At 40.5% G+C, this 16,523-nt stretch overlaps 1 protein-coding gene across 4 annotated transcripts in view; it reads left to right on the plus strand.

Annotated features, from left to right (window-relative positions):
- The window catches only part of STAMBPL1 (STAM binding protein like 1), a 53,567-nt gene extending 39,455 nt beyond the window's left edge, over positions 1 to 14,112 (plus strand). For all 4 annotated transcript variants that reach the window (XM_006058442.4, XM_006058446.4, XM_006058441.4 and 1 more), the window contains exons 5-11: positions 1,336 to 1,431; positions 3,817 to 4,192; positions 5,862 to 5,986; positions 8,444 to 8,581; positions 10,513 to 10,625; positions 12,453 to 12,552; positions 13,792 to 14,112. In XM_006058442.4, the coding sequence (XP_006058504.3) occupies positions 1,336 to 1,431; positions 3,817 to 4,192; positions 5,862 to 5,986; positions 8,444 to 8,581; positions 10,513 to 10,625; positions 12,453 to 12,552; positions 13,792 to 13,848 (1,005 nt within the window). In that variant the 3' untranslated portion in view covers positions 13,849 to 14,112. The remainder of the gene's footprint in view (positions 1 to 1,335; positions 1,432 to 3,816; positions 4,193 to 5,861; positions 5,987 to 8,443; positions 8,582 to 10,512; positions 10,626 to 12,452; positions 12,553 to 13,791) is intronic.
- Positions 14,113 to 16,523: the final 2,411 nt, after the last annotated feature.

Below are 16,523 nucleotides of genomic sequence, written 5' to 3' on the forward strand. Positions count from 1 at the left end.
AGAGGGAAATGGCAACCTACTCCAGTATTCTAGCCTGGGAAATCCCATGGACAGAGGAGCATGGTAGGCTACACTCCATGGTGTCACAAAGAGTCAGACACCACTTGGCAACTAAACTACAACAACCAGTTATGTCAGGCCTGAGGGTGCCTGTAAGTAGAACATAAATGGTCATCTACATTGTTAAATTTCTGTACACTGTCTGCAGGGTCATTCTTTATCCAGCCTTCGTGTAACATTTCCCTTCAGTTCTCTTGTTCATTTAATGTTAGAAAGTTCTGGATGGAAATCAAGGTGTTAGGCTGCCAAGATGACTCTTTTACTCTAATTTGGTGGTGGTGGTGTAGTTGCTAAGTCATGTCCGACTCTTAAAACCCCACAGACTGCAGCCTGCCAGGCTCCTCTGTCCATGGGATTTTATAGGCAAGAATACTGGAGTGGATTGCCATTTCCTTCTCCAGGGGATCTTCCCAGCCCAGGGATTGAACTCGGGTCCCCTGCATTGCAGGCAGATAATTTACTGACTGAGCTACGAGGGAAGCCCACTCTAGGATTATTCTTATTTTCACTTATAGAGAAAAAAAATTCTCCAAAAGCATAAACATTTTCTGTTTGTGCTCATTGAATAAATGGATTGATGGATGACAAAAGATTAAGAGCACAGAAATTTTAATGGAGGAGCTTAGCTAGAGTTAGGAGTTTGGGGTTTTAGTCATAAGGAGGCCATAAGTCAGTTGTATGACACGGGACAAGCCTTTTGATGTCTCTGAGCCTTTGTTTCCTCATCTGTACTAAGGCTGGGGTGGGTACTTGGATGGTATTTTCATGCCATCAAGAATCACCAAGAAGTTGTTTGAGATACAGATCCCAATCCTTTCTCTGAACATGTTGATTCAGTAAATCTGGGGTTAGGCCTGGGAATCTATATTTTTATAAAAGGTGCCTCAACTGCTTTTTACAGTCTGTTAAGCCTAGGGATCTCTACTTACCGTGTTCTCCAATGTCCCTTTTAACTATGATGCCATATAATTTACATACCATGGGATGTGCAGTTACAAATCCACTACCTGAAAATGAGGTACCTACCTAAACAAAATGCTTACCTAACCAGTGGAGTCAATAAAGGTCTTACAAAGGGGATACTTTTTTCTCTTCTCTGCTGAAAAGTTGTATTTTGGAGCCCTAGAAAATACTGATTTTTCCACCTTCCTGTTTGGTTACTTGTGTCTTGATTTCTAATACACATACCAGTTGTTTTTCTTTCTCAGCTGATGATCTGAAAGACTATACTGAAAATTCTACTAATCAATGTGTGTATATATATATTTTTAAAAGAAACTGAAGGAGATTGCATTCCCAAGGACAGATGAATTGAAAAAGGACCTTTTAAAGAAATATAACGTAGAATACCAAGAATATTTGCAAAGCAAAGTAAGTTCAATCGGTGCCTTTATTTCATGAATTGTTTTCTGTGCAAATATTTTTTTGAATTTTATTTTCATGAGTTTTTCAAATGTCATATGCATTTAAGTTGAAATTAAAGAAACAGTGATGGAAAACACATTAAAAAGTTTGATGTTGATGTCCAGGTTAAGTACTTGCACCAAAGATGTGGTAATTTTTATTTCCCAACAAGATCTAATAAAGAGAAGCATTAGAAAATAGACTTTCTACAGTAATTTAACCAGAGTGTTCTTTCACTGTTTACCTGCGGCTACCACAGCATTGTCAATTGGCTATACCCCAATACAAAATTAAAAGTTCAAAGTTGGGGGAAAAAAAGAATAAACAGAGCTCTTTGACCAACTCTTGCCAGTGTAATCTTGAACCAGATGGCTGCTCTTTAGCGATGAAAGGAGTCAGTAAGAGAGGTAGGGAGAATAGTATATAGTTTCTGAGGTATCTAATTCGATTCTTAAATATTTTAATGTTATGTTATTATATTCTTAAATATTATAATTACTATAATAACATAGAATAATATCTAGCCATATGCGTGAAATGTAATCATATCATCAAAGGATGATGACTTCTGGATTCTTACTAAATAGAGAGTGAAAAGAAAAATTATGTCTGAGATCAAAGGGCATTGAGCAATGAAACTGACCGATCAGTCTATAAGATATTCCAGTTCAGCACTGGAACTCTTAAGGTTTACAGCTTCTGTTTTGCTATTTTGTTTGACTGTGTGTTTATGTGCTTTGAAAGTTTCACTATTACTGATTCTCAGTTCAGTCCAGTCTCGTTGCTGCTGAACATGGTCACAGGCCTTGTTTACTTCCTTTGGTGTCGCTGGAAGTAGGTTTGAGTGAGCCGTGTGCACTGAGTAACAGAAGGAAGGTTGAAATCAGAAGATTCCCTCCAGGGTGGATAGTGATCATTTGATTTGAACTGTGAAAGACTGGGGCTTCCCAGGTGGCCCCTGGGAAGGGGTTACAGTGGTAAAGACCCTGCCTGACCTCGGTCAGGAAGATTCCCCTGGAGGAGGGCATGGCAACCTACTCCAGTATTCCTGCTTGGAAAATCCCTATGGACAGAGGGGCCTGATGGGCTGCATTCTATAGAGTTGCAAAGAATCAGACACGACTGAAGTGACTTAGCAAGCACACACGCAAAAGATTGAAGTAATTTTGGCGGCCCAGACAGGACAACAGGAAGGGGGAGCAAAGCCTGAGTTCCCCTCCCTACTTAGTGGTGTGAACGCTAGTCCCCTCCGCTCTCTGGGAGGAACAGCATCAGCAGTTGTGGTCTGCTGTTAGTGATACCAATTACTCATAGTCCACAATAGGATCCCAAGTATATGACAGGTAGAAATATTTGGGGGGATAGCATAGCAGCCTTTATGTCTGGGAGACACAGACATAGCAATAAGCCTTTGGTACAGGCAACACTCACGTCACCTGCAGTCTGGTAGAATGCAGATTCTCTGGCCCCACCCCAGACCTGCTGAATGCCAGTCTGCCTTGTAACAAGACCCAGGGGATTCATGTACATCAAGTGCTGCTTTAAACTATGTCCCCCACCTCGCCCCTGCCTCCTGGTAGCTCCCAAAGTTAGTTTTCAACAGAATTATTTGGGAAGCTTCTTAAAGATTAGTTCTCTGACCTAATAAAGCCTAGATATTTTTGTTAAGGCTGGAGAGTTTGGGAATCATCATTCTTAACAAAGTTCCCATTAGTTTGTTCTGATAGAGATGATGACCCCATTCTGAGAACCACTTTTTAGGGATACCCCCTTCTCCATGAAGTCCCAGCACTATGACTTCAAGAGTCAGATGCAAAAAGGTTCAAGGGTGTGGTACTATCCCTAAGAGCTTTGGATGATGAAGGCAGTGTTCTCTCTGGCGCTGTCTGATATGGGAGCCACTAACCTGTGGTACTTAACACAAGGCTAGTGAGACTGGGGGATTGAATTTCGGATTTCATTTCATTTTAATTAAATTTCAGTAGTCACATATAGCTAGTAGCTACTATACTGGACAGTGCAGTCTAGGGTAATATGACCATTCTGTGAAATAGTCTGATCAGCCAGGCTATGCAGATAGTCCTGACTTTGATTTTCTACTATTTAAAAGCACAGGAGGATGGAGGGAGCTTGATTATCCTGGCTCATCTCTGGTAAATTATGAGTGGACTCCAAACTGCTCCTGAAATCAGACTAAGGGGCTTTTGCCACTATGTTATGTATTTCTCTGGTGGTCTCAGGAGTGTCCCTGTAGGCATGTGGGAGTATCTAGCTGTGTCTGCTGGAAGATTGAAAGCATCTGCTTATTTGGCCTGGAAACTAACTTTTTCCTGTGGCAACCACATTTTCTAGAACAAATACAAAGCTGAAATCCTCAAAAAACTGGAGCATCAGAGGTTGATTGAGGCGGAAAGGAAGAGGATCGCCCAGATGCGCCAGCAGCAGCTGGAGTCAGAGCAGTTTTCGATTTTTGAAGATCAGCTCAAGAAGCAGGAATTAGCCCGGAGTCAGGAATTAGCCCGGAGTCAGCTGCGAAGTCAGGAAACGCCAGCACTGTCCGAGCAGATCGATGGCAGCGCTTTGTCCTGCTTTTCCACACACCAGAACAATTCCTTGCTGAATGTACTTGCAGATCAGTCTCATAAAGGTGACGCAACCAGTTATGCTGGCCACTCACCTCCCGTCAACAGGGCCTTAAAGCCAGCTGCCACTCTAAGTGCTGTTCAGAGTAAGTGATACACGCCCACAAAACATGCAATCACCTCTTTTTTGGTTTGTTTTTCTTTTTTTTTCATTTATTTATTTTTAATTGGAGGATAATTGCTTTACAATATTGTGTTGGTTTCTGCCATACATCAACGAATCAGCCATCGGTATACATATGTGCCCCCTTCTTGAGCCCCCCTTCCCACCTCCCACCCCATCCCACCCCTCTTGGTTGTCACAGAGCACCAAATTTGAGCTCTGTGGGTCATACAGCAAACTTCCACTGGCTGTCTAATTTTATCTATGGTAATGTATATGTTTCAGTGGTACTGTCTCAATCTGTCCCATCCTCTCCTTCCCCTCACTGTGTCCACAAGTCTGTTCACTATGGAACCGTATAGCAACATCTGGGCAGGGTCTACTCATTTTATCATGAGCCGTGGTAGTTCCCCTGCATGATGTGGTGTGAATGACTGTGTCATCTGCGTTTTGCTATATGTAACCTTAACGTTCAGGAAATGTGATTTGCCCCTTGATAGAGCAGAGACTCAGAGAAGGCAATGGTAGCCCACTCCAGTACTCTTGCCTGGAAAATCCCACGGGCGGAGGAGTCTGGAAGGCTGCAGTCCATGGGGTCGCGAAGAGTCGGACACGACTGAACGACTTCACTTTCACTTTTCACTTTCACGCCTTGGAGAAGGAAATGGCAACCCACTCCAGTGTTCTTGCCTGGAGAATCTCAGGGATGGGGAAGCCTGGTGGGATGCCGTTTATGGGGTTGCACAGAGTCGGACACGACTGAAGCGACTTAGCAGCAGCAGCAGCAGCAGCAGAGCAGAGACGGCATAATAAAGAAGATTATATTTGATCACAGTACAGATATTTTAGAAGAGAAACATTCTGAACATTTTTTTCATTCATGTATTTTAATCAAGAAACACATAAATCCTAAAAGGTAAACACTTAACACTGGAGAAGAAAGAAGATGCTGGTAAACTTGTTTGTCCAGAACTTTGCTCAGTCATTAAATGTAAATATTTAGCATTTCCCTGGCCCAGGAGGATCCGCACACATGGGTGGTTAACCTCCCAATGGATTATGTGTCTCTGCCAAGAATTAGTGCTGCTTGGGACTGTTACATCAGTGCTGGCAGGTTTCCAAAACCAAGTGGGAAAATTTCCCAGCAAACGCTGTCAGATGGAGTTTGTATTTCTTTTTATTTGGAAAGACTTATGATAAGCAGTCATGCTATAAATTACTCTACTGCCAGCTATTTCTGAAAATGTGGTGCTATTACTTAATGATGACCAACCTCCATAAGATATAAGCAACACATGGCAAACGCAAAAAAAGAATATCTTAAGGCTTACAGAATACGAGCTGTGTCGTCTGCAGCCTCTGCGCTTTGTGCCAAGTGAAAACGGCACACACGCATGTGAACAGTTGATCCAAGACCCCAAGATGTACAAGCGCTTGTACTTTTTCCCACTTACATAGAAATAATCTGTACGCAAAGGGTAATTCTACCTTCCCTCTGGTCATTGTTCACTTTTATAAGTTTTAAAATAAAATGCAGGAAGGGGAACACCCAATCATTTCATTTTTAGAATTTATATTTACCTGTAGTCACTTGAGGGAGGGGATGTAAGGTTTGTTTTTTTTTAGCTTTTTCTCTCTTTTCTGTTTCTTAGATTTAGTGGTTGAAGGACTGAGATGCGTCGTTTTATCAAGAGATCTTTGCCACAGATTTCTGCTGCTGGCAGAATCCAATACAGTGAGAGGAATTGAAACCTGTGGAATACTCTGTGGGAAGCTGGTATGGACTGTGTTCATGTCTTCTCTGCACAGGATACTGTCAGGAAAACTGGCTTTCTCGTGATGAGTTGAGCAGAACAGAAACATCCTCAGTGTCATTATGAAATTACCTGTATATAGACTAACGTGATAAAAATACTGTCATTAATGGAATTATCCTTCTAGAAAATAGATTGCAAAATCTCAGGGAGGCTGTAAAGTTTGTTGTAAAGAACTAATCACACTGTAAATTAAGTCTTTGTTTAGAAAAAGGGGGGTTTTCAGATTTCCAGAATTGTCTAGTTTTCTAAATCAGATTTCCCTTGTAATTGTTAGTTTTGCATGCATTCCTATAATTAACTCAACTTGCTTGTATCTGTGGCAGTGATAATCTTGCCACCCTTTTTCAGATATGTGATGAATAAAGCTAGGGTGGTGGTGTTTTCTTTAAAGCAATAGCTTCAGCAAACCGCAATCACATAGCACCAGTCATGTTTAAGTATGGAAGATTTTATCAGAAATAAGTGATGAAAGACAATGTCAAACTAGAAGGAGATAAAAGAGAGAAGATGCGTATATTTTTCTGCTTCAAGAAAAATATACTCTCTTTGGGGTATCAGTTTATATTTCTGAATTCAGGCACATTTTCATTCCTAAACATTTACTTGAGGACTGTTATTTAATGATATGTTTCATTCCCTGGTGGCTTAGAGGGCAAAGCGTCCACCTGCAATGCGGGAGACCCGGGTTCAGTCCCTGAGTCAGGAAGATCCCCTGGAGAAGAAAATGGCAACCCACTCCAGTACTCTTGCCTGGAAAATCCCATGGACGGAGCAGCCTGGGAGGCTGCAGTCCATGGGGTCGCCAAGAGTCGGCACAACTGGGCGACTTCACTTTCACTTTCATTCAACACACATTCTCCTACTGTATTCCAGTGTTGCGTTATCGAGGTTTCCTCAGAGGAAGCAGAGAAGATAAGCACAGAATAACCTGTCATTTCCTCCCCACAGCTCACCTTCTTTGCCCTGCAGGGGGGCAGTATGCTATGGATTCGTCTTCCCCAAGACCACATGTTGTACTTAGTTTGATTGATTCATTCATTCTTCCTTCATCCCTTCATCAAACAAATATTCACAGGCCCTGCCCTAGATGTTGGCATTCAGAAGCCTGCAATAGCCACTGTCTTGCCACATGATACCTATATGATGCTTGTAAAGAACCAGACAGATGATTAATTATAAATGGAGCTGGGTGCTCTCAGTGGAAGTGTAGGGTATCCTGGGAAGGTGTATGGGAGAGGGTCAAGAAGGGCTTCCCTTGGGACTTCCCTGGTGGTCCAGTGGCTAAGACTGTGCACTCCCAATGCAGGGGGCCTGGGTTCGATCCCTGGACAAGGAGCTAGATCCCACATGCAGCAACTAAGACCCAGTGAAGCCAAATTAAAATAAATAAATGATTTTTTAAATTAAAAAAAAAAAGGGCTTCCCTTGAAAGGTAATGGTTACATTACATATGTTTAGAATACATAAAGTTAGTCATGAAAGGAGGGGTTGGGGTGGAGGGAAGTGTTATAATCAAGGCCAAAGGAATAGTGCCCACTTTGCAGAGGCGTTCTGAGAGCAGAGACAGGATGGTGCCGTCGAAGGAGGGATAGCTCCTCACTGCACAAGCATCTCTTATCTGAGGATCCTATCACTACAACCCTCTTCCTTTCAACTCTTTATCTTTTACCTAAGGGGATAGAGGAAGGGGGGTCACAGAGGATGAGATGTTTGGATGGCACCACCGACTCAATGGACATGAGTTTGAGCAAACTGTGAGAGATAGTGAAGGATAGGAAGGCCTGACGTGGCACAGTCCATGGGGTCGCAGAGTCGGACGTGATTTAATGACTGAACAACAACAAAGGGATAAAATATTTTTTTCTTTCCCCTTTATCTAATTGCCTGTCCAAAACAGTGTCTTAATTATGGAAAATCCCTGTGAATCCCTCCCCCCAATAGTAAAAGAAAGTCGTGAGTCTTCAGGTGAAATTAAATAATAAGAAAGACCATCAACCTGCACAAACCATTAGAAATTGTCCTTCAATAAAACCACAGAATTATTTAATGACCATCTCCCCTCCCAGAGAAACCTGCCGCTATTTTATTCTGATTTTTCTATGGCAGTTCTAATGCAGCGTTTTACTTACTATCTAAACTTCAGGGATCAGCCCAGGATACTGATTCCTATTTATGACACATTTTTCTGTTGTGAAAATGGGTTTCAAGCGCCAAACAATTGACTCTCAAAGTTTTTGGTAAATGATCCGTCTTCAAGTCTGGGCCTTTGTTTTTGAATTGTGATGTGGGTGGGAGGAGGATGATGTAAGTGGTGGGTACTTTCTAGTCTTATTAAAACATTACACTTCCTACTCAGGCTTTTTTTTTTTTTTTTCTCTCTCAGGTGTTTATTATTCTCTATGCTCTTTGTTTTTCAGACACATAATGAATTTACTATTACCCACTTAATAGTGCCAAAGCAGTCTGCGGGACCAGACTATTGTGACGTGGAGAATGTAGAAGAATTATTCAGTGTTCAGGATCAACATGATCTCCTCACTCTGGGGTGGATCCATGTACGTTTGGCCTTTTGGGTTTTAGGTTGTTGCTGGTGTGTGTGTGTGTGTGTGTGTAAGGCTTTTTTCCTCCTGGAGGAATTTCAGCTTAATCGAAATAATTTATTATTTTTAATTTTTCCAAGTGTAATAAATGCCATCATATTAAAGCATTTTCTTCAATGCGAGGCAATGTCTAAATCTGTCAAATCTGGATTTGGAGAGTGCTGTTATAAATATCCTTTTTTTACTACCATTCCAAGTTAAAAGAAGAACTTTTGGAAGTCAGGTTGGCTTGTCTTAATAATTTTATGTAGTCTAATGGAGGCCTAGGCAGATTTTTATCTGTCTAATATGATTAGACAATTATTAATATTCCTTTTCCATTGGCTGTGGGTCTAAAGTAGATTAAGAAAATTTCTGAAAATGTTTCTTTTAAACAATGTTTGTACTTGTTAAATAGGGACCATACACTCCATTTTATAAATACCTCTCCTACAGGCCATAGATACTTGTGCGGTTGCGTATATAGCCACGGAGTGGGACCAAAAACTTGTGTTCCAACATTTACCAAGCCACCATAGAAGCAGGACAGGACTTACAAATCAAAAGACATGAGTTTAAATATCAGCTCTGCTAAGAATTCACTGTAGGAATGTTGGCAAGTGATTTAAGCAACCTCAGCATCAGCTTTTCTTCCATAAAATAGGGACATAATAATGGACTTCATATGTCAGTGAATTTCTCAACACATTTTCTTCTAGGGACCCAGAATATTGAAGCAATTGTTATTGGTGATGACATGGTACTTTTGCTATCCATGTTTTCCCTATTTGGTGAACATTTTTCCATCCAGTCTCACACTGGGCCTGGGGTAGGAACAAGTCGTCTCACCAAAGACTGAGAAAGAACCACCTTTTATTTTGCTTGCTTTATAGAGAAGTATTTAATAACAATGTTAAAATAACAATAACGGCAATAACAGCAATCATAACAGCTAATGATTTTGACAGCTTTCTGTGTACTGGGCACTGTTCTATGAATTTTACATTGGTTGTCTCATTTAATTTTCATAGTAATCCCATGAAGAAAAGTATTATTATCGTTATTTTATAACTGATGACATAGGTTTGAGGATGTTAAAGAATTTTTGCAGTGTCATACAACTAACAAGTGAGGAAGCCAGGACCCCGCATGAATACGACCTTGGATTCATGATTTAAGTGGTCACATTCCTTTTCGAAAGTGGCTGGAGTTTATTGTGAATTTAAAAATCATTATGAATGCATGCATTTTTCATAGTCAAACATAGACTTCTGATTTGCCTCTCATAAACACTTCCGTATATAGCCAAAACCTAGAAGATAGTTCTTTTAATTTATAATCTCCCCTTTCCTCTCATCATGCAAGATGAGCGCCAAACATCTTCAACAGCTCTTCGAATTCCTTTCTCTTGTTGTAGGGGGCGGAGATCCATGAAAGGACACCAGCATAGTGGGATATATTTAGCAAGAATTTTCCTTCTGTGTCCACAGTTTCATATCTTAAGTATCTTGCAGTTGAGGTTCTGTTCCTTGCAGGCAAGTTACTTAAAGGAGCCTCAGGATCTTTATACATAAAACTGAGATATTAATAATAAGTATCTCCCAGATGAGTTGCAATGATTAAATGAGGATCTATTTAAAGCCTCTGGCAAATCTCCAGTTTTATCTTTCCCAGTAAGCAGACAGTATATAAACACTCCCAAGAGTCTCTTTTCAAAGTTCTAGTTATTCCATAGATGTATAAAGGGAAGGATTATGTCAGTAAGACGTTTTCAAAACCCCCATTTGATTAGTGGTGGTAAAAAAGATAAAGCAAATAGCTAGAGTTTTTTATTGGAATGGGCTCTGGTTTTGGCTAAGACTTATCTGTTGCTTGTTCAATAAGATTGTCCTCTTTTCTTTTTATAGACACATCCAACCCAAACTGCATTCTTATCCAGTGTTGATCTCCACACTCACTGTTCCTATCAGCTCATGTTGCCAGAGGCCATTGCCATCGTCTGTTCACCAAAGCATAAAGAGTGAGTGTAACTCAAGAGGGTTTAAGTAAGGTTTCACCTGGGGCTGCTGGGCTCAGGTGTGCCCACACACCAGGCTGAAGCCCTTGGATAAGCAGGTACACCATGCCCTTAGGGAAAAGAGGTTGTTTCCTGCTGGCTTCCAAATATGTGCAGCTCTGCAGTCTTTTGCTTTTTAAGATCTTTTCCATGATAGAATTACCATGGAATTCTTTCTTTAGTTAATGTGACCTTGAAGTGGATAAACCAGATGTTGTTTCAGTTTGCCATTTGGGATCTTAGTTCTGTTGTATGATTTCTTTTGTGAGAAGATGTCTAGCTCAGGGAATTCCCTGGTGGTCCAGTGGTTAGGACTCCACACGTCCATTCGTGGGGACATGAGTTCGATCCCTGGTCAGGGAACTAAGAGCCTCTTCCCACACAGTGTGGCCAATAAAAAAAGAAAGAAAGAAAATTTCCAGATTTAGCTTAATTATCTCCAAAATCTTAAGTCTTGGGGACAATGATTATTCCAGCACAGTTATGAGCAGAGGAGTCAGCCATTGGAATCCCAGCTTGATTAGCGACCACTGTGAGCCTCAGTCTTGTCAGATCCCTGATACCTGCCCATCACAGATTAATGTGAAGGTGAACCTAGATGATTGTTTATGTAAAGGGCTTACTTAGCATGATGCCTGGAACTATAGCCAGCACTCAATACATATTTGCTGTGACTGTATAAATATGAGTTATACCTTAGAAATACAGTTCTTATACCTTAGAAATGCAGATTCAGTTCCAGACCACCACGATAAAGCAACTAACGCAAGTCACATGAATGTTTTGGTTTCCCAGTGCACATAGAACTTTGGTTCACACTGTAGTCTATTAAGCGTGCAATAGCTTGGAGAAGGCAATGGCACCCCACTCCAGTACTCTTGCCTGGAGAATCCCATGGATGGAGGAGCCTGGTAGACTGCAGTCCATGGGGTCGCGAAGGGTCAGACACGACTGAGTGACTTCCCTTTCACTTTTCACTTTCATGCATTGGAGAAGGAAATGGCAACCCACTCCAGTGTTCTTGCCTGGAGCATCCCAGGGATGGGCGAGCCTGGTGGGCTGCCATCTATGGGGTCACACAAAGTTGGACACGACTGAAGTGACTTAGCAGCAGCAGACTTAGCAGCAGCAGCAGCAGCATTATGTCTAAAAAACTGTACATACCTTAAATTTTAAAAAACCATGTTACTCAGAAATGCTATCATCTGAGTCTTCACCAAGTCAGAGAAGTAACAGCAAAGATCACTGATCATGCTTTTCCATAACAAATACAATAATGAAAAAATTTGAAGTCTTGTGAGAATTATCAAAATGTGACAGAGAGATTTGAAGTGAGCAGTTGCTGTTGGGAAAATGGCTCCAGTAGACTTGCTAAATGAAAAGTTGCCACAATCCTTCAATTTGTAAAAAATGCACTGTCATTAAAGGGCTGTGAGTGAAGTGCAGTAAAATGAGTATGCCGGTCATTTTACGTATGACGGATACATGATAGATAGAGGATAGAAATATCCGTCACTTGTAATCTCTTCCCATGGGGTCTTGGCTTTTCCTCTGAGGTCTCCCACTGCCCCGTTACCATCCTTCAGCCGCTTGGCATTAGCACTGCTCTCTCCAGTCTTCCTCTAGGCCTCCAGCGTAATATTGATTTAAAAAAAACAACTGTAAAGTTTATAGTTTGTAGTTTCTTTCTCTGTTCCATTTGAGGACTATGTATGCATGTGCCATTCAAATAAAACATCTGCAAAGCCCAGATGATCCTTAATTTTTGTACCTTTTTTCCCTAAAATTTAGCACCGGCATCTTCAGGCTCACTGACGCTGGCATGCTTGAGGTTTCCGCTTGTAAAAAGAAGGGCTTTCATCCACACACCAGGGACCCCAGGTTGTTCAGCGTAAGTAGATAGACAATGTTGATTATTTTCTGTACACAGTATTTACTTTCCACCCCTTCCTTTTTTGGAAAATTGAAATATAGCTGATGTAATATGTTAGTTTCAGTTGTACAATATAGTAACATTTTCATCCCTTATGAAATGATCAGCACGTTAAGTCTAATACCATCTGTCCCCATACTAAGTTATTACAATATTATTGACCATATTCCTTATGCTGTATATGACACCCCTGTGGCTTAAAAAGATGTGGCGTTGTATATGTGCACACACACACACACACGCACACGCACACAGTGAAACATTATTCAGTCATAAAAAAATACAGTCAATCTTGTCATTTGCAACAACATGGATGAATCTATAGGGTATTATGCTAAGTGAAATAAATCATACAGAGAAAGACAAATCCCATATGGTTTCACTTATATGTGGAATCTGAAAAGCAGAAACAAAACAGTAATAGATATAGAGAACAAATGGGTGGTTGACAGAGGGGAGGGGATTTGCAGGGTGAAACAGATGAAGATTAAGAGGTAGAAATCTCCAGTTATAAAACAAATAAGCCTCTGTTTTTTAAGAGGGAAATAGTAGCAGGATGATATAGGATAAAACCCTTTATTGCTTAGTTTAGAATTTTCTTATCTCAAAAACTTAATCAAAATCTTTGTATTTCCTTCTGATGTCTTGTCATTATTATTTTATTTACAAAGTAAAGAGTATTTCTGTAGCATGATTACATATAAAGTTTCCTTCCCATCACTGTATATATGTGTGTCTATATATATTTAAATAATTATAGTTTTCTCTGGAGTCCCCAAAAGCAAGCAATTATTAAAGAAAATGAGATTAAATGTGTCTTGAATTATTACTGCTTGATACGACCATATTAGTTTTTTATAACAGTTCAAAGAAAACTATAATCCTGTTTTTTGATGAGCTTCGTTTAACTCCAGAGTAATATTATCTGAATACATCTTTTTCTGTTTGCTTGGCTTTGCCCTGTCTGAGACATCAGAGAAACATGATTTTGAAGTTAGGATTTATTTAACATGAAAGCTACTTGGCACCTTCTGTAAATATTTTCTTGCTGTTGAAAATGAGTATATATGGTTATGTTTGTTCTGAGTGGAAATATTTTTCAAAATTAGGAACATTTTTAGATCAGGAAATTCATACTCCTCCTCTAGAGAGAATCATGTTAAACATTATGAGCTAAAGCCAGTATTTCTTTCCTAGGTATGCAGACATGTATTGGTGAAAGACATAAAGATAATCGTGCTGGATCTGAGGTGATACGTTCTGAAGATTAGCACCCTCCACGCCAGACACTTACCCATGGACCCATGGTTGCCGGATTTTCTTAAGATGTTTCCAGAGATGACTGATATTTTATATTTATACATTTTAGATCAGAGAGTTTGATATTTATTACTTTTGCACATTTTGACGCTTTATTTTTGGGTTGCTTTGTCTTAAAAGAGGTTACAGTGGATTTGTCAGTATCCATTAGTGTGCCTGAATACTATGACCACATAATAAATTGTGCTGCAAACAACATGTCTGGTTTTAAGCTTATTTTTTGGACGTATAGTTGATGTACAGTATTATATAAGCTTCAGGTGTACAACATAGTGATTCATAGTTTTTAAAAGTTATACTGTCTGGTATTTTGAGAGATCTCTGCATGAGTTTTCAGAGCTTCTCATGTTTTACTATTTTTTTTTTCCCTGTAAAATGCAGTTCCAAACAAGAAATTCTGAGTACCAGGTGATCTCTAGGACAGGCCATCTGTTTCTGCAACTTCTCCCTGTGGGTGGTCAAGAAGAGTGTGAGAAGAAGTTTCAGCAGCAGACAGTTGAGTCCATCCTGTGATTTTCAGTGCCAGGGAGTCCTGTCTCAGAGTCTGCAGTCAATCTTAGTGTAGGAGACCAGAGCCTGAGCTACTATCCAGGGGTCAGGTGTCGGAGGGCCTGAGATAACCTGTGATCCGTGAACTTGATTTAGAGGAGTAAGAGCAGAGACACTTGAGAAAGGAATAAAAAAAAAAAAAATGCTCAGATGGAACCGTAAAACCTATTTCTGTGAAAGTCAGTGGGGCAACAGGGAGAAGAAATGAGGCATAGGAAATCCTGATAATTCTCAACCAAAAAGAAGAAATAAAGTCATTTGAAAAGAACATTTGTATTTGAAAGTATCTATATAAACCAAGGCACAGGGAATAGGAAGAAAAATATGTTTAAACTGAATAGGGTATCATGAGTACAATAGGCTTAGAATGGGTTTGTGACTGGTACCTGGATAATAAAAGTGTTTACCTGGATTGAAAGATAATGGATTAATAGAAGGAAAGAGGGACTGATGGAGTATGTTGACAAGTTGAATTGGTAGGAAAACCCTGAGAGTGGAAACATTATGAAGAAAATTTAGCCCAAAAGAAAGGGAGAAGAAAGGAAGGCAAGCTAACCTGATCTAATGTCTCTTTAAAGTCTTGCCTGTCAACCACAGCTTTCTCAAATTTTACCCTCCTCCTGGCACTGTATCCTAAATGCTCTTGTCTGCATGTACAAGCATCCACTTTTTAGTGCCAGGATTTCTGTAATCCTTGGAGGAATACTCCCTGCACTCTGTGCTTAGATGAAATAACATTCCTCCTCCTCTTGTCTGCTCCCTAATACAGGTATCATGGCAGCTAGCTTCTACTCCAGTTCTCATTCGCTGTGGGCAGCTCAGTGGCTTGTTTCTGCCTATGACAACTTGTAGGCTTGGAAAGTTCAGTTTCCAGACCCCAGAAGCAGATCTTTGCCTGCTCGAGGCACCGAGACTTGAGTCTATAGTCTCTGTCAGCTAAGGGCAAATTACCTCTGTGAACCTGGCTCCATGAACAACCCACTTTCCCCTGAGTGATGCTGTGCTCAACATCTTAGAATTTAAGGACAGCGTGATCCTGACATACTTGATCACAGGAAAAGATTATATAACTTACTCAAGTAAAAATAACTGTTAGGACTAGGCAGAATTGAGAAATGAATATCCTCAGAGTAGAAAGAGATCCTAAGTATCCTAAGAGATCACAAGGTAAGATGAGAAACATCTGATGAAAAAACTATGGCCATGAAATGGTGCCTAGAGATAGAAAGGACCCAACTGAAAGCCCAGAGCTTTTAGCTTCCTAGCTTTCTGGCGAGAACAGAAACAGCTCCTATGACCATTTGGAGCCAATTATATCCCTTCTGAATAGCAAATTAGACAACTCATTTTTCATTAAAAAGATTATGTCTCCTAAAGGAGTGGAACATTTTTGGCATTTTTATTCCCTTGCAAGGAGATGTAAAATGTCAGGCCTGAAACAAATTTTGAAAAGTTGCCCTTAAAGGGCGTGTGGTTTTCTTATTGCTGGGTGCAAACCCAACTAGCCAGATGTGCCGGGAGAACCTTGTCCCAGAGCTGAAGGCAGCAAACCTGTGACTTGCCCTGCCTGGAAGAGTCTCTGTGTCTGAAAGAGGAGTCATCAGACATGTGGCCACACCCCTGAGGGCTGGGCTGTGAGTCACCCTGGAGGTTCTCCGAGTGTGAGTGTGAGCGTATGTGGGTGGGTGCGACCACAGATGTTCCCTGGAAGTGCTTCCTCTGGCAGAGCTCGTTTCTAGCAGGCGGTGCAACTCACTCTTTTGAAAATTAATCCATTCCAGACCCCCATTTGCCACCTCCTTACCTTCAAAGGAGAAGATAGTTCATTTCCATCAAAGGCAAAGATAGTTCATTTCTTTTCAGATGGGTGCTTCTGTAGAAAAAAGAACCAATTACACCTTTTATTGGAGTATAGTTGATTTACAATGTAGTGTTGGTTTCTGTTGTGTATCAGTTGTACTATTATATTAACATATAAACATATATCCACCCGTTTTTAGCTTCTTTTCCTATATAGGTCATTTCAGAATATTGAGAATTTCCTTCAGCGTTTAATGCTA

The sequence above is a fragment of the Bubalus bubalis genome, chromosome 23 (assembly GCF_019923935.1).
Source record: "Bubalus bubalis isolate 160015118507 breed Murrah chromosome 23, NDDB_SH_1, whole genome shotgun sequence".
Lineage (NCBI taxonomy): Eukaryota > Metazoa > Chordata > Mammalia > Artiodactyla > Bovidae > Bubalus > Bubalus bubalis.